This window comes from Molothrus ater, chromosome 9 (assembly GCF_012460135.2).
Source record: "Molothrus ater isolate BHLD 08-10-18 breed brown headed cowbird chromosome 9, BPBGC_Mater_1.1, whole genome shotgun sequence".
Classification (NCBI taxonomy): Eukaryota; Metazoa; Chordata; class Aves; order Passeriformes; family Icteridae; genus Molothrus; species Molothrus ater.
Genome location: NC_050486.2, coordinates 16,945,549 through 16,968,643, shown reverse-complemented (window position 1 = coordinate 16,968,643; position 23,095 = coordinate 16,945,549). Strand labels below are relative to the sequence as shown.

At 38.8% G+C, this 23,095-nt stretch overlaps 1 protein-coding gene across 5 annotated transcripts; it reads right to left on the bottom strand.

The window, feature by feature from the left end:
* Positions 1-1,974: 1,974 nt before the first annotated feature.
* On the bottom strand, positions 1,975-22,620 carry SSX2IP (SSX family member 2 interacting protein). Of its 5 annotated transcripts, none has more exons than XM_036388101.2 (14): positions 22,560-22,620; positions 15,581-15,714; positions 14,689-14,852; positions 14,240-14,440; positions 12,510-12,620; positions 11,137-11,272; positions 9,458-9,533; positions 9,209-9,380; positions 8,270-8,420; positions 6,935-7,071; positions 6,353-6,520; positions 4,198-4,306; positions 3,222-3,342; positions 1,975-3,040 (listed from the first exon to the last, which is right to left on the bottom strand). In XM_036388101.2, exons 2-14 carry the CDS (start codon positions 15,621-15,623, stop codon positions 2,890-2,892), a joined length of 1,740 nt encoding a protein of 579 aa, XP_036243994.1. In that variant the 5' UTR covers positions 15,624-15,714; positions 22,560-22,620; the 3' UTR covers positions 1,975-2,889. The 5 variants fall into 5 exon arrangements, with proteins under 5 accessions (XP_036243994.1, XP_036243991.1, XP_036243995.1 ...); XM_036388098.1 differs by lacking the exon at positions 22,560-22,620 and adding an exon at positions 22,167-22,409; XM_036388102.2 differs by lacking the exon at positions 22,560-22,620 and adding an exon at positions 21,895-22,119.
* Between the last annotated feature and the right edge of the window lie 475 nt (positions 22,621-23,095).

The following is a 23,095-nucleotide window of genomic DNA, read 5'->3' as shown; positions in this document are numbered from 1 at the left end:
CATAGATCAGTTACCTTGACCTGGTTGAAACCTACCTGGACACAGAACAAGCCCTAGAAAATATATTAAAATACAGTCTGTTTTTCTTCTGTCCTGCTACAAGTGAAGTACAGCATGCCTGCAGAATCTGGTGGAAGTAGCTCTTCAAAGTAGGAAGAAAACAACAGCTGTTTTGTAGGGAGAAGGTTCTCTTAAGAAAAATTTCCATTTATTAGGTTTTTTTGCAATACAGTCTGTTACAGGAGCTATATATTGTATAGCCCTCAGCCACTGGGGATGAAAGGGAAAAAAATTAACAGCTCCAACATAATCCTGGAAAGTAAGTACTCAGACCTAATCAGACTGATACTTATGGTAAAAGCATGTTCATCACAGACTGAAAAAGCAGCAATGAATATTGCATTTAAAGATTTTTGAGAAACACCGGAGTTTTAAGAGAACCACTCATCTTTTCAATACCATGCACGAGTAGCTAACAATAGCTGTACTGTCATCACTTGCTGAGTGTCTACTTCTTATTCCTTGAGAAGAGCACTCACTGTCTTATCTCAAATGTACACCTATGTGAAGTGATACACCTGTATCACATTCCTGCAGGAAGTCTCCCCTTTGCTCTTCAAGTCTCTGAGTAGGAAAGATCCTGCAGCTGCTTCCAACAGCTCTAAGTACCACAATGTCACCCTCTGCAGAATTCCATTATTAGCGGTAGTTTCAGATTTAAAATCTTCCCAGACACTGTATATTGAGAAATCCAGAAACTCTGGCTATGTTTTACTTCTTCACACATACAGGACCAAATCTGTACTCCAGACTTCCAGATCAAGTCTGAGGCCAGCTCAGGACTCAACTGCATACACCCTTCTAGCACAGTTAGTTCTCCCATGGAGACAGTCACACATATTTCCACTTCTATAAGAATGGCTATATAACTCTAAAGCAAAAAATTAGTACAAAATGCTTATTAATTGCTAATCACTCAGTAGACAGAAACAAGAGTTTAAATAGGTTATTTTGTTCTTCTTGGTATTATTATCCCAAAAGTTACTTTAAAGAAAACCAGGCTGAAGAAGGAAGGCTCAAGTAAAGCAAACACAATTAACAGTCACAGTAGGGCACCCTCGAGCACACAATGGAACAGCAGCAGCCCCTGGTGGCATCTGGATCCTGCCTCAGCCATGGAGATCTGCAGTCACTACTGGCTTGAAAATAATCCTGCTTGCAGAGTTCTGTTCTCCTTAATATATTAAATTTTCACTTTACTTAAGTTTTTTGCAAGTGTTTTTATTCTTCCACAAGTAAAATTCAGGCAAGAGCTGCTCAACAGCTGGGAAATAGGAAACCAAACAGGAACTGTACCCTGCTAAAAAGCAGTGAATGACATGATTCTGAACACCCATTTATTGGGCAAGAACAGGAGAAACAGAAATATGATGCTGTCTTTCCAACTTGACTACCCATGCAGCAGAAAGCCCACCAAGACAATAGTATTGGTATCATCATTATATCCACTTCTGCTCCCTTACAGGTGCTACATGAAAACCACACAAGTATCATGCTCTGCAGTTTACATTGGCTATTACTTCATCTCAAGCTGGAACTCAATGGACTGAATCCACTGCAGCAGAAACTGCAGCTTTTTACTTCAGTCTCTGAGAACTGCAGTTTCTTCTCCTCCCTGTATTATCCTACTGCAATTTTTCCAGAAATCCAGTCACTACACTCCATCCAACTCTGAAGTGAATGGGCAGAGCAGCAATAGCCTTCAGTGAAGGATTCTGAACTAGAGTTAATTTCCCACCTCTGACCCCAAGAAAGGCAGTTTAAACTCAGATATCTTCCAAAAGGTCAAATACACAAGGATCAGAGCTATACAAGTGATCACACATGCACAAAAACCTAACAAGAGAAGATGAATCTGTACTGGGAAAGGAAACTCACACACACTGAGTAAGGTGAAGGAGACCTTGAAACATCTTACCTCTAACTTGGCTATTTTTATTACATTATAAACAAGAGACTTCCCCAAGGCTACACAAAAAATAACATTCTGGAGTCAATTAAAACAAAAAAACCCAAACAAAATACAAAACCAGCACCAGATTTGTATACATTGTATATAGCCCTATAACCATGGTAGCTAAAAAGTTTACTGCACACAGGGTTTTTTAGAATAGAATTACACGTTTATTGTTCACATTTGAAATACTTTGGTTCCTGACTGAACCACTGAAAGTCCTAATGGATCTGTAAACTGAGTATCACTAGAAAACAATTTAAAATGCCATGTAAAATAATGTTTATGTAAGCATGTGTTTCATTTCATGGTTTCTCAGCATAACCACTTGCTCTATTTACAAATATATAAAGATTTGCACTTTAAATCATTGAGATATCAAAGAGGTATTTTCAAATCACACAATAAATATAGAACCTGTTTTGTTAAAAATCTACAGTATACTGTACATTCAAGTCGAGGCAAAAAAGGATTTAATGCCAGTTACACTTGAGACATAAATGAATGTTTCCAATAATTAAACAATTTCTAAAAGTGCTATCTCTGCCTGTGATGAAAGGTAACATTAGGATCCAGTATTTCATTACAGTCAAAGTTTCAGACCATTGCTTTATTCACAGAATTAGAGCTTCTGTTACTAGAAAAATATCAAAGCTTTTATATATTCTTAAATTTTCTTTCAAGAGTTGCAAGAAAGAGGCAAAAAATGATCTAAAAAATAAAAGCCATGTGCACACACATAGAAACACACCACGATTCAGATCACCACATAATCCTCCAGAAGAATGATCAAACTCACAGCATTCTGTTTCATTTAGAATGATAAGTTTATGAACAAGTCTCTAACAAAAATCCCAGCAGGCAACCCTAGAAGCCTAAGGCAGCTGTTCCATGTGCAAGTTTCTACATAGAGTGTCAAGTCCAGAGTCTTCCCATGTCTTTGTGCATTCTTCAGTTTCTTCTTTGTCATCACTTTCCACCCACAGATTTGGCAAGTAATCTGCAGCAGGTTTTTCTGATGCAACACTGGAAGCAGAAAAAGAAGTTACAATGCAAATAAATAATTCTTTGAAAGGAAACAGAATATTGCTTTTATGATATAATGTTTAATATCCTTGGTTATATACCAACCATAAGCTTTAGATTACGCTGTGCTCTCCACGGATTTCAGCACTCTACAAACCATCTACAACATTGTTTCACAAACCTGTTTTGGGTAATGTACTGGGATATCTGGCAAGGCTCTGGTGAAGCAGTAGTACTCAACACAGAGGGAGGTCTTTTTTGCTGAGATGAAGATCTCACCAAACGAAGGTCTGTGTCAGAACCTAATGGAGACACACATCAGTTAAACTGCAGTCCACTGGAAATAAGCAAGTCCTTCAAGGCCTTGTGTTCTCTGCTTTAAAGAAAAAAACAAAAAACCACAAGGACCTTAAAGCAGAGCTATAATAAAACTGTCACTGATATAGACCTGGGATAAAATTTTTTAAGTATTTGTAATGCTATTGAATGAAGTTATGTTAAAATTAGGACTCTAAATTTGAAAATGCAGCATTTGCATATATAGCTACCACTGAAGGTAGTCATATGAAGTCACTCAAGTGTAATTTCTCACTTTCCAATTAATAAAGCTTTTTTATTCCTTAAGTAAAGACCTCTCCAGCATGCACAGACATAACACCAACATGAAACCTGCAAATTTGTCAGAATATAGAAAACAAAACCAAAATGAAGTTAGATGTTTTACTGTTTACATGAAACTAACCATCACTCAAGTCAATGGAAAGACATGGCAAACTTAGCAGGGCCAGATCAATCCCTTCTCACATTTATATTTCAAAGTTTTTATATGAAGTGGAAAACCAGAATTATTATGTGTTCTTCAGTATTTATGAAAGCACCTGAAAGTTATCTGCTGTGCTGTCAGGTATTTGATATTCACCAGATTGTTTCACAAATATAAATTCATTACATAAGTAATTATCAGGAAGGGAGTTACAATTCCTTTTTGAAAAGGAAATTTTGAACCATCAGTTGCCCTGATATGTGGAGGTATACAGATATATGGTAGAATTTTTTTTGAGACCTTTTGGTTTTTTAATTGTTTTGTTCATAGTTGTGACTTCTTGAAAGGAAGAGAAAGAAACTGTGCAAGAACATAATCTGAACCAAATACTTGCTTCTTAAGAAGGCACTTGGAGTTGTTGCATTTTCAGACTTGCAATCAGCAGTCATAGTTAAGAACTGGTGCTTCAGCCATGCTCCTCTATCTTCTTCAAATGCCTTTCTCTAAGAAAAGAAATGACAGTTTACACTTATGACCACAGGAAAAAAACCTAGCCCACGTTAAATTGATGCTATTCTATTTCAGAAAGCCCAAGTTGTAGCCTGTCCATGTCACCAAGGAGAGCCAGCAGCTTAACACAGCAAACACTGTCTGTGAGCAAGCTTTTAGCCCAGTGAGAATTGGCTGAGGAGGCACTTACAGCCAAATCCCACAGTTTGTTCCACAGAGGTCAGAGTAATCCTTTCACTTCACTGCTCTACACTCCAGTGACAGCATCTCCTATGCTCCCCATTCCCCCAGAGCAGCACCACCTCTTGGAGCAGCCCTCATCCAAAGCAGCTACCAGGAATGATTACTTCTTAAACCTTCTAAACACAGAAAAATTACACTGAAAATAGCCCTGATTGCTTCTGTCAAAAACTGGGGCAAGAAAACAAACAGGTTGTTTCCCTTTCCAGCCCTTCTAAGCACAGAAAAAGAAAATAATGCCTAACAGACAACCTCCAAGAGATCCAATAGCTCTGGAATCAAGCAACAAGCTATTTCATCTCCAAAAACCATCAGTGAAACAGGATGCTCCTATTCTGTGTCAGTAGAAAAACAGAGGAAGCTGAACTCCAACGCAAGCTTTCACAAACACCTACAAAGCTCACAGCATTGCTTCTCATTTCATACCTCAGCATTCTGACAAGCTGAAGCATGAGCAGTTATGCTTATGCTGCAATGGAGTCCTAAACATTTCCAGACAAACAATTATTGACTATTATCACTCATTAATTTTAAAACTGAATTCAATGTGCAACATGAAATTAACTCACTCACTAAAATGCAAATAAAAAATTAGTCATAATTTGTATTTGTTACCATGTGAACTACTGCTATCCCAGTAGTTTAAGTAAATTCTAGAGTATTTTATATTCTGGGTCAGACAGGTTGGCCAGTCAGCTCTGTATTCTGTCTCCAACAGTGGCCACAAGAGATGCCATTTATGAGCACGGTCACTTTCTGCAGTGCATTCCCTCACAGGTTCCCATTCCCAAAAGCCATGTGATTATAGATACTAAAAGGCACCCCCTTGTGCCTCATTTTTATTATCTGTGAGTGTGTTGCCCATAAACTCAGGCAAGTGCTTTTTGAACTTGATGGTACACATTGCCTTTACAATCTCCTTCAAAAAAATCCAGAAGTCAACTACCTAACTATAAAAAAGCTACCTTTTTGGGTATGTTTTTGATTTAATTTCAAAATTAAGAGTCCACTCTAGTCCAAGTCTTGAGGGATTTGATAAATCCATAGCTTTATAAATTTTAATCACATCCCCCTCCAACTTTCTGCTCTGCACATCAAAGCAAGCTGTTCTGTAAGCAATAAAGTCCATTTCTCTTTTCCTGTCATATCTGTACCATCCTAGTTCCACAATCACATCATGATGACCTTTCCCTGACAAACTTGTAAGCCCCTTCACATTTTTGACCTAAACTATGGGCTGGACCAAAGGACATGTGCTAGAGCTTATTCACAGACACATCTACCCTGACTGCCAGTATCTGTGCTTACTGGCCAGCTTAACTGCAAAACCAGAACAGATAATGACCCTACTAAGGGAAGCATAGTAATTACTTGGTGTTTTTGCAAAAGTCACTGGTTTTCACCAAATCTTAGAAATCAAGGACGTTTGAGATTCAACACTGAGGCCAAAGTTGACTGAAATTTGCATAGCCCTTACTTTTGTAGGAAACCAAACTTTACAAATATCCAAGGGATTTAGTTAATAAATTTTGGAAGCACTTAAGATATTTCAAAACATGAAACAAAAATGGTTTGGTTCCAGTTGCAGAAACTGTACTTTCCAATATACACAAAAACCTTGGCTTTTTCATTTGCCGAGAGAATGATCTTCCAGAACAACTAAAGATTTGTTTTTTACAGTATGGCAATGATCTTTCTCTATAGACATCAGAAACAGATATTGCTGGATGGCTGCACTTTGTCACATATAGAAGAAAGACTTGTAATTCATCTTCCACAAGAGCTCCCTTTCCCAATACCTCAAGTCCTAATCTAATAGCAGCTTCTGTAAAACTTTTTCGTTCCTTCTCAAAATTCTTTTTTTGCTCTCGAAATAGTCTCCATTCCTCCTGAAGACGCTCTCTTTCTTCCAACAAATAGCAGTCTTGTAGTAACAGAGTGGTGTCATCATCACAGGTAAGCTGTTGCTGCAGATATAAAACAACAAAAGACAAATATTAATTTGGGAGTGACTTAAGAGGTACGGTATTGCCACAGTTTCAGTTTTACCAGAAAAATGGTTCAAGTTTAATATGGAAACAAAGCAGTAGATATCAAGTTGGTGGATAGTGGGGGCAGATTTCAGATAGCAATCAAAATGTCCCTGTTCAGACAGCCTCACCTTTGTTTAGCCTCCAAAATTATTCCTACCAGGAGTAAAAAGTCCTTATATTATTAACCAAGCCACTAGCACAGTTATACTCAGACCACCCACTAAGTTGTTTTATTTTAAAAGCACGATCGAGGAATGGAGAAAGGCTCAGAAGCAAGAACAGTGGAATGTTAAATAAAATAAACTTGGATTCAATTGAGAAAAATAAGAAAAAAATAAAGCCTACTACCTGTAAGAGCTGTTGCTGAGTTCTGATCATTTCTTTACATTGCTGAATCTCTAACTCTAACTTTCCAGTTTCTAGCTCATGGTCTTCTCTTGAAATGACATCTTTTTCATTCAAAGCTCCTGAATGTCCACGTGACACTAAGGGAGAAAAAAAAGCATCTTTAAAGCAAGTTATAAAAACCCCAACACCTCATATCAGAGACAGCTTGGAACAGCAAAAGGTTTTAGACTCTTTGTTTCAGCATGAAAGACAGATACACAGGGTACTCAAAAGCATTTCTATCAGAGACAACAGTTCCAAAATTGGTGCTACAAGAATAATTATGCATCAAATCCAGTTAAAAAAAAAAAAAAAGAAAAAGCAATGAAAACATGGCTGTTTCACATTCCCCAAGGTAAACAACCATCTACACTGCAGTCAGTGTTACACAAAATCCTCACTTGTTTCAGCAGTCATTTAAAAGAAAAACTCAAGACAACTAAAGATTTTTTTTTCACTGACATGCTGTTAGCCCATTCTTCTGAGCCCATTTTTGAAGGGCTTATGTGTTCATAAAAATATGACAGTAACTATATTTATCACAGATATAAAAAGAAAGCCTTTTCCTTCGAGTCCTGTGAAGGAGAAATGGAGCTAACACTGAATGCATGTTTGCATTCCAGTAAGGGAATGAACTACAGAAATGGTTGTATTTTGTACAATTACACACTGGCTTATTTAGCTCGATGCATGCTAAATCATAATGATTGTAATAAGACAAGTTTTGGTCCCCTAAAGCCAGTATTTGAACATTAATAGAATCCTAATGGGCTATACTATGGTCACCCCTATAAACTAAAAAAACCTAGAAGATGACTCCAAACAAAGAGCAAACAATTGTAACATTTTTTTCTGATGCTTACTTTTCAGTTAGTAACACCAAATAAAGTATTACAAGAATTCTTGAAATCCTTTCTAGGGTGTAAACATACTCTCAAAGGCCATCTGCTGTTTTATTTGCAACTGCATGCATGACCTTCTCAATCGTACTCCTGACAGCAAACATCCCTGTGGTAGTAGCTGCATTTACTTGCATGGAAAAATAATACTAGGAAAGAATTTTATATATTTTTAGCTGTCTTAATGCTGTTTAACAGCTGGAAATGAGGAGAGTCCAGCACCATACCATCAGTCGGTTTGTTTTAGAATGCCATGAGAAGTCCCAGAGGATATGGCAAGACTAGGCTCTTTGGAGGAAATTACATATTTTGCATCCAATTATTTCAAAGTGCCACATCTGCATTACTTTTTCTAAAATGTATTTTATATGTACACATAATGCAGTTGAACACCAACCTTGGTTATCCAGCTTTTCAACGTGATTTTTCAACATTCGCCACTGCTTTCTAATGCTATTGGTAAGCTGCTCCCGCACAGTTTCACAAGATAATTCCCACATATTCTCTTTGTTCAATTCTCCAATATCTTCCTCCTGGTCTGACAGCACCTGTAGAAGCAGAAATAAGAAGCTGCAAACCATTTCACCCCTCCAAATAGGTGTATTTGTTTATAAAAATATGTGCATAGATTCAATTTACTGAAGAGAAAGAAAACCCTTACATAAAGATTTTTCCATCCAGGGAATTTTGACTCTCAGGGAGGGAGTTCAGCTCCCTGACAGCATAATGCTCAGGAGGCAAGTGACCAGGCAGATCCCAGAAGCCCACCACAGAGACTGTGGGGTCAGCTAGCAAGGCTCAGTCACTCACACCTTCAACACAGACAGGGTCAGACTGCTGAGTGCTGCTGTCAGACTTAGGCAGCAGCTGCCCCAGTACGGGGGAAGTCATCCAGTCAAGAACAGTTCTCACAATTTATAAAGAAGGTGACAGAGAACCTACATGGCTGTTCTACACAGCCATAGCAGTAAACTCTTCAATAAAAATATCCTGTGTAAAGAAATATTTAAAATCTGGAAACAAACAAACAAAAGCCCCTAGGCATGCAAAATCCAGTATTTTGCATTGCAATATAGAATTACATACCAGTAGCTACTGCATTTACATTCATTCAAAGAAGATTGTCAAGCTTTTAATTTACTTACTGGAAAGAATACACTATGTATTGTCCACAGAGAGCAGAATATTTATATTGGATGAATTTCACACAAAGCACATGATGTGCAATCCATTGCAACTCTCAGAATTAGTTAACTTTCTTTTTAATAACTATCAAATTACTCCAGCACTATACCAAACTACCATGGAGATTAAATTTTAACTGAAGAATACTTACCAGCCCATCTTCAGATCTTTCTTTAGGTTTTTGTTTTTGTGGTGGAAGAAGTGAAATAATATCTTTCTTCATTTGCTGAAGAACTTTCTTTAGCTCACTATTTTCCAGTAAAAGCTGTTTTTGGCGTTGTTCATAATCACTTAACAGAACTTTGTACATTTCTTCCTCGTTTCTGGAAGAAATAATCTTACAGTAACAACATACCAGCCCTCATACATGCTTCAATTAATGTTGTTCTAAGACAACTACCTGGCTTCTGTCTTATCAGTCCTCCATGCACCTCTCTTCCCATCAGCTCTACCAACATAATTTAGAACTTCCATAGCTACAAATGAAAAGGATATTTCAAAGTGTGAAACAATATGCAAATAGATAAAAATTTAGATGACATTTCATTTATATCTAGTTTTTATAAATAGACCATATTACTCAAATATCCCCCTCAAACTTCAGACTCATTAAATCACATGGCCCTGCTTAAAGCAAAAATAACACAGTCAAAGGAAAAAAAGTTAAAGTTTTTGAGTTCTGAAACTCAGAAGGATATATTCTCATCCTGTCCTTTTAATGCATTTATTAATGACACCTTCATCCCTATTTCAATTTTATATCAATGTATCAAGTCTATGCTTATTCTGGCAATAATGCCAGTTTTATCTCCTGTTTAGGGTAAGGAACTTATTGTTCCTTAAGGCGTTCCTCAAAACTTCTGTCCACATTTGAATAAAAACAAAATCAAAAAACCCCAAGCACACCAACAACAAAAATCCAAACCCAATGTAAGACTACAGATTGGTAGTCCAAGCTAGTTAGCTATCAAGCAAACAGTGACTAGTTTTAAACCCCTGCTATTTTTACCTCACTGACACTTGAACTAGTACGAGCCACCAGAAGTCAAGAATGTTTAAGTTTTGCTGACCTCAGGGTGAAGTTTCTAGAGCTTACTGCAATGATAGGTAAAGGATTTTCTGCAGCCAAAATAGGTGATCCTCCCACTGTGTCCTAACCTGGTTTGGCTTAAGCACAAGGACTTACAGAAAACTAAGTAAGCAGAGAACCATCTTGGCAACAACAGGAGGAGTTTTCTTCTGGTTTAGTCAACTCAGTGAGCTCACTAAAACATGCACTACAGCTGGCAAACAGCTGAGTTTGGGGGCAGCAGGTGGACAAGAGTAGGACTTCCACTGGAGATACATTATAGAAATACTTTAAGGGCAGATATATGAACCAAAAGGTAAATTTTTTTTAATACCTAACAACACATTTTCATGGTTACCCATGTATTTATGGTAAATAGCACTGAGGAATGTCTTGAACACAATTTCTGGGCAGTACAACATACAAGTACTCATTATAAAGGAGATCTGGTTTCTCCTCATTTCACATAGTACAGGATGGTGCATCTGCCCTGTGTTACTTCCTCTCTCATTACTTGTGCTAACCACAAGCAGAGCATCTCCAGAGTAAAATCCCATGCAGTGTGCCTTCCTCATGGCAACTACTTGGAACAATACAGATTTTATGACATTATCCAAAATCTTGTGATAGCAACAGTAGCAAGAAAATGGAGGCGAGATGGCTCTAGCATAGGTATTGATTCCTATGGAATCCTAGGAATAAAGTTTCCTTAGTAACAAAAAAAAAAAAAAAACAAACCAAAACCAAAAACAAAAAAACAACCCCACCTCATTAGGTAAAGATCTGCATTTGGTTTATACTTGGTAAGGAATCTTATGGAACACAATGTAGAAAAGTCTTACCCAGTCAGTTAACATAAAATATTGCATCTTTTCTTTAACATTCTAACATCCAAATAAAATATGCAAGAGGGCCACATTGCCTTTAATGATAAAAATGTTTAAAATTGCCTCTGGTCAACATACAGAATATGCTAATTTTGCTGTGGTAAAATTCAAAGAGCTACTTACCTAACTTTTTGTCCTTTTTATTCATGACTAACTGATGTAAGCGCTCCTTTAATTTGTTATATTCTCTCTCTTTCCTCTTCATATCATGATTGTATTGCGTAGCTCTACTTGAAATTACATTCTGTAACTTCTGAACCTAAAAGCAATGCCACAAAAGGCTGTTTCTTCCACTAAAGTATAAACATCAATTTCTTCAGAAAACCAAAACACGTGAGGCAAAACAAAACTTCTATTAAACTGTTCTTCTGGTAAAAGGAAGTAACAAAAGGAATCAGAAGAGCTCTCCCACCCCATGGATTCTGATCTCAGACTTCTCAGGAGAGGTAGTTTCTTTTCAGCAGAAACCAGTATCATAAACAGCAGATTATAATACTATAATTTCTCAGAAGTACTACTGAATTCATGTTCTGATAAGTCACATAACCTTTAATGCCTTTACTGAACAGAGCAGAGAAAGATACATCTTTACTTTCAGTAATTCATGTTCAGGATCTAGGTTTACTCCAATCCTAAAGCATACTTGTTAGGCTTACACTAAAAAAATAAACCCCTTTTCCTTGGGGCAGCAGGACATTGAAAGACAGACTATTCCATTTGGTCTAAAAGAACATTAAAACACCATAAAGCAAAATTTTGACATGTACTATCAATTCCTAGGGTTGCATTGTTTGGGTTTTTTTAATTTTACGATTTAACCTTACAAACATACAGCACATTCAATATTTTAAGCTGGAACTCCAGGAAGTTCACTATGAACAGTTAGTACTGTTATTCCCAACTGTATGAACACGTTTATGAACACAGAACATTCACAGAAACTTAGAGGAGTCACATTCACGAAAACATAGGAGCCATGTGAAGTACAATGCTAGGGAAGGAGCATAAAGGAAATAAATGCCAAACTAAGAAGTGTCATGGATGTCAAAGTGTTTTCTGATCTTAATTGATTCATGATATTTAAGTTTAATGAGATTATGTTTTTGAGCTGGGTTTCCCCCCACCTCCCTTTTATTGGTCTTTTGCTCCCCTCTATAATAAGAAAACCCCAAAAGCCTCTATAAACAAATGTTCAAGTGACTGAATCTTGTTGCTCCCCCTACTTTTTGATATATCTGAACATTGTAAGCTAGAGCTGTACAGAAAATTCTAGAAAACTGCACATCTGCATTTCTGCATTACTCTCTACTATTGTTGTAACTTGGACCTATCCCTCACAGAACCTATTTATTCCTATGCAACATGCCAGTCAACTTAAGACAACATTTACCAAACAAAAAATCACATTCAAAATGAGCAATTACAAGACTCCGTGCATAAAAAAATATTCTTCAATAGCTACATAATGACTTGTGTTAATGTACAAAACAACTCACTTCATCCTTTTCATTTTTAAGTAACTGGTGCAAATTTCTGTTCTTGCTTTGCAGTTGTCTGTCTCTTTCCTGAAGCCCAACTATTTCCCTTTTAGATAATTCCAACTGTTCCTAGAAAAAGTGTTGATAGTTCAGTATCAATAAGAATTAAAAGCATAAGATTTAAAAAAACCCCAACCAACCAAAACAAACAAGCCATGTTAACCAAACTGCCAAACCACCTCACATGAGATATGGCTTGGTATTTAACAGATATTATCTTTTACAGTTAGGACTTTTTCATTAAGTCAGGATTCTGTAAGCATATCTGTACTGTGAGAGTGAGGTGGATATTAAGCAACCTGTATGAATTTGGAACTACAGTTTTACTGGAGCATTTCTGTTGAATAATTAAGGGTACAATTAACACAGATATACAGACTGTGACCATAACAATGCAAATGGAACATTTCACATATACAGAGAAGGCTAGACAGATGATCTCATTACAACAGACAATGCAAAAGTAGCATTTTTAAAATTTTTGTCCATGAATGAGACTCAGACCTAAAACTGGCAGCTTAAGTGACAAGCCAAATACAAACCTTTCCTTCATATGCATACTGATGTACAGATGTGTAGATATGTTTAAGCAACAAGAACTTCTAAACACATCACAGTGAAATACAGGTAACACAATAGTGGAAGTCAAGAAGATTGCTGTATGGTAGCTGAAAGAATCTACATGAGGAACCTCACAATCTGACAGCCAATTAGATGCCCTGGGATTCATGCAGTACTAAGAAGATTTCCCTCTCTCCCCTTACAGCTATTCATTTAGGGAAAGCAACTGGAGTGTTCTAGGACCTAACACTTTACAGTGTTTGTATAAAAATCAGTGCAGTTACAGATTACTTTTAATCTGTAATCAAAATCATTCTACATGAATGACCAATCTCAGCAAGAGGGCTACTGGGATTTTGAAAATCTACAGCAGTATTTTTCAAGGAGACAGGGCTGACCAGCCCAAGTGAAAAGCAAACCTAAAAAGCACTAGAATCATGCACTGAAATATTTTCTCTTTTTTTATATTTTATTTTCTTGACAGAATTAAGAGAAAGCCAAGTCTTTTCTAATATGACTGCACATACAAGTGCACCCAGGAACTTCCAATATATCAGCTACTCCACAGGGACTGGCCTTGAGCATGTGTTTATCCTGTGATAAAATGAAGCTTAGTAACTTGTGGTTTGACAGCAGTTCTGAGCAATTCTTACAAAGACACTTTGTAGTTGGATGTTTGAGGCATCCAACAACAAAAAAAAACACATGGAAAAAGCTAATGACATGGAAAAAGACTAAAAAACCCCACACTAGAAGAGTTATGTGTGCTTTAACTTGCTACAATTACATTGGGAATTTATCTTTAAGAGCTGGGCATACCCTTTTAAGCAATACTAAGTGATGGGAACTGAAGTGTTTAATGTTTTCACTCTAAGTGTACATTAACACTCCCAATTCAAACAGTCTTCCCACTTCCTTGATTAAGGAGGCTAAAATTCCAAGTAATTAGAAGTTCTCTTGTTAGCTCATTTCATTAACTTTAAGGCATTTTCATTTGGAAAAACAGACCTCCAAAATCCCCAAAATACACATGAAAATACAACTGTAAAACTGTAAATTAGTACTGGGTAGAAAAAAAAAATAAAAGAAGAGCTGCATAATTCTAGTGGAATGATCTTTTTTTCTACCTTTAACTTAGAATAGCAGTTCTGCAAGTGATCCATATCACTTCCCAGTTTCAGATGCTGTACTTCTATTTCTTCCTGAGCTCGGAGGTTCTTGTGCTGCAGTACAAGCAATTCATTCATACAATTGACCATAGACACTAAATCTAATTCTTTTCCTTTGGACTCCGCATAAATAGAGGGAAACCCCATCGTTGTTAATTCCTGGTAAAAGACAAGGTGGGAGGGGGGGGAAATGAGATCAATAACTGGATCAATCTCTCATGATTCTCTAAAAGACAGAAACAGTATTAGGTGAAATCCTGTATGAAGGGGGAAAACGTGACTCTTACTTCCACCAATTTCAGCTCCTGGGCACTGAGGAAGAAGCATTCTTAGTCCAGTCAATCTTTTTTACCACAATTGATTGTGTGCAGGTGACAATCCCCAATAAACAGAAAGATCTGGCTTACCCTATCAATATAGGATATACTCTGTTCAATATTCTCTTCTGTGCAGAAGGCACTGAAAAAGCTGTGCATGCTTTTGGATGAAGGCAGTGACAAGCGTAGCACTTCTGAGCTCATGCTTGTAGGAGATTTCCTTTCTGAGGTATATGGAAATATATTTTTGCTATCTAAAAGTTAAACATCAAGAAGAAACCAGCTATTATTTTAACACATGGCATAAAATCAAACCCTTATGTATTCAAGTTATTACTTACAGAAATTTAGGTTCTAGAACTGAGAATTTGATCTAGAATGACATTAAACAATTCACAAGACACATATAAAACAGAAACTTCCACTGAAGATTTAGACTCAATAACAGCTCAAAGTGGTGTACCTTTCAAATTTTACTCATCCACCAAGAAAAAACTGAGCACACTTCCTTTTTATTGACTTACTACAACACAAGTGCAAGAGATGCACATTCAGTAAAATTCTTACAGAATGTACGGTATTATAATTATTAATTATTGTATGTTGTAATTTACTCTTCCACTAGGCAGAAATAGGCAAGAATAAATATTTACTCCTTTAACAAATTTGTAACCAATTTATGAAGCAAAAGAATATAGAGCAACTAAAGAAATCTTTGAAAACACAAGACACACTGATAGGCATGATTTTAAATAATAAAATGTGACTGCAAGTTCTTAACCTTTCCATGCATGTGCAAGTATAGTATTTTACATTAGCATTTCTGTAAGGACTCAATCCAAGACAAAGCACTGTTTGTATTATTTACCCTGCTGTTTAACTACTCAAATATGTCATGCACAAACTCCAGTCTCTCTCTAGCTGCTATAACATTGCTGGTAAAATCAGCAAATCAACTAAATTCAGAATATTCCCAGTTTACCTGATGACAGCAGCGGCACAGTAACAGTCCTCCAATCTCCCATAGCAACAGAGACAGGCTGGGTACCTGAGCAACTGGTTCAGCAGCAAAGTATTCAGTACAATTGCTGGCAACGTGTGTTACGTAGGCATCTCCTAAAATAGCAAGAGCATTTTAGATTAACAAAAGCAGCTAATACAGCTAGAAGGTTAAAGAAGGCACAGGAGAGTGACTACTGAACTTGAACCACGTGAAATTTTTATACTTCTTTACACTAAATTTGGAACATGGTAAGCACAGCAGATAGTATACTGTAAAAAATGATGCATCTATCTATATTTATCCTTAACTGTCTTGTAAACCATTAACTAAAGCCAAAATGCCACACACACATGAAAATTAAGACTCATAGATACCTAGTTGTTTCTGTTGATGTACATCAGAAAAAAACAGAGCAAGACAAATATTTTTTCCTGCCATATATAACCAGGAAGCAATTTTATTACTGTAAACTTACATGAAGTTTTAACATATGTCTGTCCAAATGGGATTGTTACTTAAAGAGATGTATTACAAAGGCTCCAGAGAGGATATATCAGCAGAGGGCAAAGGAGCTTTTAATAACTATTTAACCATTTAAATTAACTTACACATTTATTAATATTGCCTTTCCCTAGCAAGTTGCTTGCTTCCTTGCAGAAACCCCAAAACTGTTGAAGGAAACAAACAGGAGAAGCCTTACCCTTTTGGCACAGGCTCAGTACAGCACTGTCCCTCTGGAAACCAAAGGGAAGCCACCCACTCAAATGAAAGAACAAACTGATTGTCCCCTCACCCCACCTCCACCACACACTAAGAAGGCACATAATAGCATTAGTTATCTCTCACTGCTGGAAACTTAAATCCAGCTCGGATGCTAAAGATTTGGACAGCACAACCCATCAGCTGTTAGGGGAACAATGATACTTCAGGGAAACAAACTTTCCACCTGACAGAAAAGAAGGCCCCTTTGTTTCCACCAACACTTTGGAACAAAGTCTAAAGTCATTTTAGATGGATTCAGTAGATTTTAGAGCACATGGATGTTCTTCCCTAACCCCTTGCTAATGCTCCAATAAACACACTTTGGCTAAGCAACTTCTAAATTTCTGACACCAAAACTTTGTATTTTTATCACAGTGGAAAAAATATCATTTGGGTGGGGAAAGAAGGGGAAAGACAGGGGGGAGTGTTTTGTTACCCCTAAGGTCTCTTGAGAACACAAAGAGAGTAAAAATACTTATCAAATGACAAAGCACAAAATACAGTGTCCAAAGAAACACCAAGGTTGTAAGAGATCATACTGGTGCACAGTCACAGAATGCTCAGCATTAGAAAAAACCCTCTAAGTAATTATCCAACTAGATGAACATTTTTTCCCCAGGTTCATAAACATACATGGGAAAAAGGTAAACAATTACTCCTCATGTGTTGTAATTTAGTAGCTCCTGAAAACTTTCAGATCAGAAAGTACACACAAGGCAGCAAGAAAACAGTCAAGGTGATGATCTAGTTGTTGTTCTTGTTAAAGAAATGGCTTGTTCTGCTTTCTCTCTACACTTGGTTTATGCATATTTTTCAATTTTTCCCCCACCATAGAAGCCAGATGCTCACAAATTAACTAGACAACAGTGCCTTAAAAACAAAATTCAAAGTCAGTAAGTATTAAGAGAACACACCTCTTACATTCTACTTTATTTCTGCTGGATCCATCAGACAGATAAATGCACAAACATGAGAGAAAAAGGCAGTAAATTAAGGTACAAGTACATTTTCATTACTGACATCACAGCCCTGCAGTCTTACAGCATTTCTCAAAAGATTATTAAGAACCATAAGATACAAATTCCATCAAGGACTGTTGGAAAATCCACAAAAATACTTATCTCCTTTTAGATATGGTGCTACTTCCAAACAAACTGGCTTTTATTCTTTAACAGACTACACCCACACTCCCTGAACACACAGCATTATCAACCCCCAGGTCTCTCTGCACTGACAGTACTATCCTGACACAGCATCTGCCACGCTAAACAATGTCTGACTGGAAGCAGCACTAATCCAGGTGTAGGAATGCAATGATTCTCTAAATTTGCACCCTGTAAGTCACACACACATTCATTCAGAGCAGATGCTCTAGCAAGACTACCCTGTACACAGGGATTTGTTATTGTTAATTCCCTACCAGGTTCAATGACCTGCCCAAAACCCTGTAACCACCCACTGCTTTCTAGAGGCAATTGCCCCAGTTGGGAGTGTCACTTCCTCTCCCAAGCAAGGAATTCCTGGAGGCCAAGACACAGATGGATTGTGCAAGAATGAGCCTCTGGGACCCAACTTCCAAAGTGTGAATACAACAGCAGAGCCATCTCACTGAAAAAAAAAAAAAATCTTGTATCAAACAAAAAGACCCAAAATACACCCCACTAAAATCACAGAAGGTTTGATTGCAGCCAAGAAGTAGTAATCAAACCAAGGCATTTAAGTGCTAGTTGGAACAAGTGAAGTACAAAAACCCCAAGGCACTTTGAAAAAAGGACTGTCATGGTAATAACATACCAGAACTTCTTTGAAAGCCACCTTGGGAATTTTTGGGCAAAAAACCACATAAGTATTTCCAGAAACTTCTAGATAATTCATTAATAAATACATCTTTCTTTTCAAGAACATGACTAAAGTTCAAAATTAGTATATTTCATAAGTTCAAAGAGCTGAAAGAAGCTGTTCATAAAAGTACTGGCTTGTGGTTTGGGGGACAGGAGAGGAACTGACAAATGTGCCAAGATTTAAGACAGAAATCTGATTAATTAAGCCTGAGTTCAGGCAATATAAAAACCTGAAAATCATAAGCAACAAGAAATTAGGAAAATCATAATCATAAGTTAAGAAAACCATAAGCAAAAAGAACTAAAAACTTAAAACAGCACACTTAAAATTTCTAAATATCATGTTTAAACTTGAAAAGGAGCAGTTGGAACTGGGTTTGTAAAACACACTCAAACAACCAGCAGAGAATTGCCACAGTGCTGTGCTGTGATCATATTGCACCATCTGGTCATCCCTAACCCAGACAGGGTGTGACACAAGTGGGAAATGCAGTATCTGCTAACCCAGAAAACTTCTACCCCTGCCAAGGTAGGGAGGATATGGAAAGGCACCACTGGAGAGGTGCAATGCCTCAGAAGAGAGTCAGCATCAACCAGAAATAATCTACCATTCCTTCTCTGTATGTTTCCAATACCACAACTTGTGACACGCATGTGTTTCAACTTGTAAAACTGTGGGGGTACTTAGCATTTATTTGAAGACCAATGTGATTCTTTTCTACCAAAATAATACCCAAAGAGAGCTATGGAGCTGCTTAAAGCTTTTGCACTTGTCTAGTAATCTGCAGATGTCACACAGATGGCTTTTATCTGGATAGAGAGAGAGACACAGAACTCTAGGTAAATTTAGGGTGCACTCTAGACATGACACTGAAGGTTTACAAATACATCCCTGATTATGCCATGGCATATACTTGCTTTAATTCGTGTAATTGCCATAAAAGTCCCTGCATTTCCTCCCTAGAGTTTTGACATTTATTGCCTCTCTACACAATTCCTAATAACAGTTTATCATTAGCACTAATATATGTATTATATCCAGTGAGAATGGTACAGTAAAAAGAATACCTTTCTCTAAAAATCTATTAATTCTAGTGACCTTTATTTAAAAATGGAATTTTAATGATGGCTCTTGAAATTTAATTTGAGCCCAGATTTTTCTTCCCACACTTACAAAATCGTGACAATTTAATCATTAATCTATTAACTTCAAAATGAGGGTGAAGAAATCCCTCAACTTATCCACATTCCATGGAAACTTTAAGTAATATCAGATTTTCAGGTGAATTTCCCAGTACTGTCGAAAGTAGCACAAACAATCAAGTCAAACCACCCAGCCCGTGGGTATGAAGTCTCCATTCACCCTGAATGCATCATACTCAAAAATCCAAGCTACATTTTCCCCTCCATTTTACTTAGAAAAACAAACATGAAAACAAATTAAAATTACCGAGGGTTTTAAGAAAAGAAATATTCAATCTTCTTCATACATATAATGACACAAGAATATACTCTTACATCTGATAAAATTCAGTGTTCAATGACTGATCTGTCATGGATCTTTGCCTCAAACACTCGGGTTACAAGGAATATAATCTGAGGTACTACCTCAAGATCCAACCCTACACTCTACATACAGAGACGACTGAAATTCTGTTACTTCAATCACTGAAAAAATTGAAACACATGGAAACATTTTATCTGGCTCCCAAATTCCTACTCCATTTTGAACTTACACGATGGATTGCACATTAGCATTTTCCTATCACTAAACAATAACTCTATTGTTAATCTTCAAAACTGCATTTCTTCCTTTGCATTCACAACCCATTTACTATATGTAGCCAGAGCAGAACATTCTGTTACCAAATCTCCCTATGTCACCCACAAGAGAACCTCAGAAACCATCTTCTGCATGTCCTCCTCTTCTCCCTGAGGTCAGCTTGAGCCAAACTTTACAGCTGCCTGTCTCTGCAAGCAGACAACTTTTTAAAAGAAAAGCAAACTGCTGTCTTATTACTTCCTAAAGTTGGTGAGATATTTACTGGGGAGAGCCAGAACTAGTATTCCAGATATCAAAAATTAGGAAACTTACTTGTTTTAGCACCATGAAACCTGAAAGCTAAATCAGGCACAGAACGCAAGACGATAACTACATAATTTCTCTAGAGATTACCAGGGAACTCAAGGAATAACTCTCCTGTAAAATCTAGGTTTCTGTTAATCAAAACACATCACAGAAAAGACTTGACAAACAAATGGGACTGGTGAAGTGTCAGCATACCTTCTGTGGAAGGAAGGAACACTAACCAGTCTGCCACAGTGCTCTGGAAGATGGAATCATCCAGCACACCTGGGCAAGACAGCATAATTGGATTTTCAAAAAGCTTTTCACAACGTTCCCTCCAAAAGCTCTTAAATTAAGATGTTAAGGAATTTATTAATGGCCAATTATAAATGGAAAAGGGCAAAGTGTAGGAACAAGTTATAGATGGCTGAGCAAAATGTATGAAAGTGACAAAGAGAAAAATTAGAGTCCCAAAGGGGTCTGTGCAGGCATCTCTCCATAACACACGATATACTCATGTGCTATACAGAGTTATTCACAAAAATAAACACAGGTTGAATGACAAACTGCAGAAGGTTGTCCTCAAACTGACCAAATGGATAATAAAAATCAGCAGCTGAAATTCCTTGTTCATAAACACTAACACAAAGAAAAAGACAACTCTGCCATGCACTTAAACCAACAGGCTCTAGTTTGGCATTATCATGCAGGAAGAGATGCCAGTCCCTGTGATTAGTTTCTGGAAATAACAGCTCCCAGGCAGTTAGCAGAACCCTGGGGCAGAGGACAGAAGAGAGCACCATAATGTCTCCCGATGAATACTAAGCTTCTGCACCTTAAATATCTCACAGAGATACAACCTGCCCTGTAAAAATAGACAGAATATACCTAAATATGGTGCAAGAAAGATCAAACAACGCTTTCGTACAAGAAACTAACAAGCTGTGACTTTTCAATGAGAAAGCAGCTGGAGAAACAGGACCAACATACAGAAAACAAATATTCTTTGCTTCTTTTAACACAGCAGTTATAAAGAACACATTGAAACATTCAGTGCAAAAGCTGGGAAATAAGGGCATTTTATCCACATAAAACACAAACTGTGGACTTGCATCACCATGGGCTGCTGTGAATAGTCAATGCATAAACTGCCTCCAATGTTTTGAAAAGCTACCATCAGCATCTATTACATTTTAAAAGACAGATGCAGCCTTCAACTCCAGACTGCAGCATCTTGGGAGGATACACAGATAAAAGCATTGCTGTACAACCCAACTGTACTTAGCATCTTGTCCTTAGCATCTGCTGCCAGCTTCAGAACCGAGGTATTGAGCCCCATGAGCCTGCTGTTACCCTCTCCTGTGATCTTTCCAGTCTAAATTATAACTGATATTAGTATCACAGCTTTCTCCCCTCAGCCTCCCCCCCCCAAAAAAAAAACCAAACCCTAGAAACAATATCTTCCTCCATAAACGCCTATAATCTGAAATCCCCATTCATTGTATCAAATAATTTCCTCTAGGTCTCCTTTCCAAGTTCACTATTAAAATTTACCTAATACATTCACATTACACTTCCAATACTTCGTATTTTAAGCCATTGCCCTGAAATTCCTATCATACCTTGGCAGCCTATGGAGCTCTGCTTAACTATTTCACTCACCACCGCTAGCAGCAGAGCGTTCTACATAATCTGGGGATGCAGGAACACTACAAACTAGTCCCGCACTACGATTTGATCTTCAAATTTAAAGTAGCTTTGCTGCAAATAAATAAAATTTTAAAAAAAAGCCCAAGTCACTTACGAAACCTGTACTCCTACATCACGTGAGCCGCCGGCTCAGCCCGAGCAGTCACAGATTCCCTGACTCAGTAGAAAGCTTTACGGCTCTCACCTCCGAGCATCTGCCGCTTGTAGCCTCACAGAGACAGCAAACGCTGGGCCTTACAGCGCCGGGGAGCCCCGGCAGCCCCAGCCCCAGCCCCGCCGCGGCTCTCCCGCGTCCCCGGGATCAGCCGGAGCCTGAGAGATCGGAGCACATGTCAGGACCCACAACCCGCCCGGGCCAGCGGCTCCTGCGCCCCCGCACGGGGCCCTGCCCGGTCCGGGGCGAGCCCAGCCCACGGGAGCGCCGCAACCTCCGGGCTCGGTAGCGGAGCCCGGCAGAGCAGCGCCGCTACCTCCGCCCCGGCCGCCTCCCCCGCGCCCCGCCGGCGGCCGCCGTTACCCGCCGCGCCCAACGCCCCGCCCGTGCCGGGGCGGAGGAGCCCGCCCGCGCACCCCCCACCTGCTGCGGCCGCAGGGAGGCGGAGGGAAGCGGCTCCCGAGCGAGCCCCGCGGCCGGCGCGGCCCCGGCCGGGCCCCGCGGGGTTAAACCCGCGCCGCGCCCCGCCCCGCCCCGCCGCCATTGGCCGCGCGGTTGCCGGGAGACCTTCAACGGCACCTGCCGCCCCCCGCGGGCCCAGCGCGGCCCGGCCGCGCCTCCGCCACCTGCTCCGGCCCCGCCCGCAGCCAGGCCCGGCTCCTCGGGCAGCCTAAACCCGGCCCCCTGGAGCCATCGCTCTCTGCCCGTGTCAAAGGCATTCTCTCTCTCTGAAAAGCTCTCTTCAGGAACGGGAAGGCGTGGTGAGGTTTGCCCTGAGCCACCTCCAGGTTTAACAAGCCCAACTCTCAGTCTGAGGTCCGGAGCTGCTCCGGCTCTGAGCATCTTCGTGCTCTCCTCCGGACCCGCTGTCCCAGGGCAGCACCGTTCTTGTGCTGCGGACACCGGGGCTGGGTGCAGTGCTCCGGGCGGGCTCTCACGGGAGCGGAGAGGGAGAATCC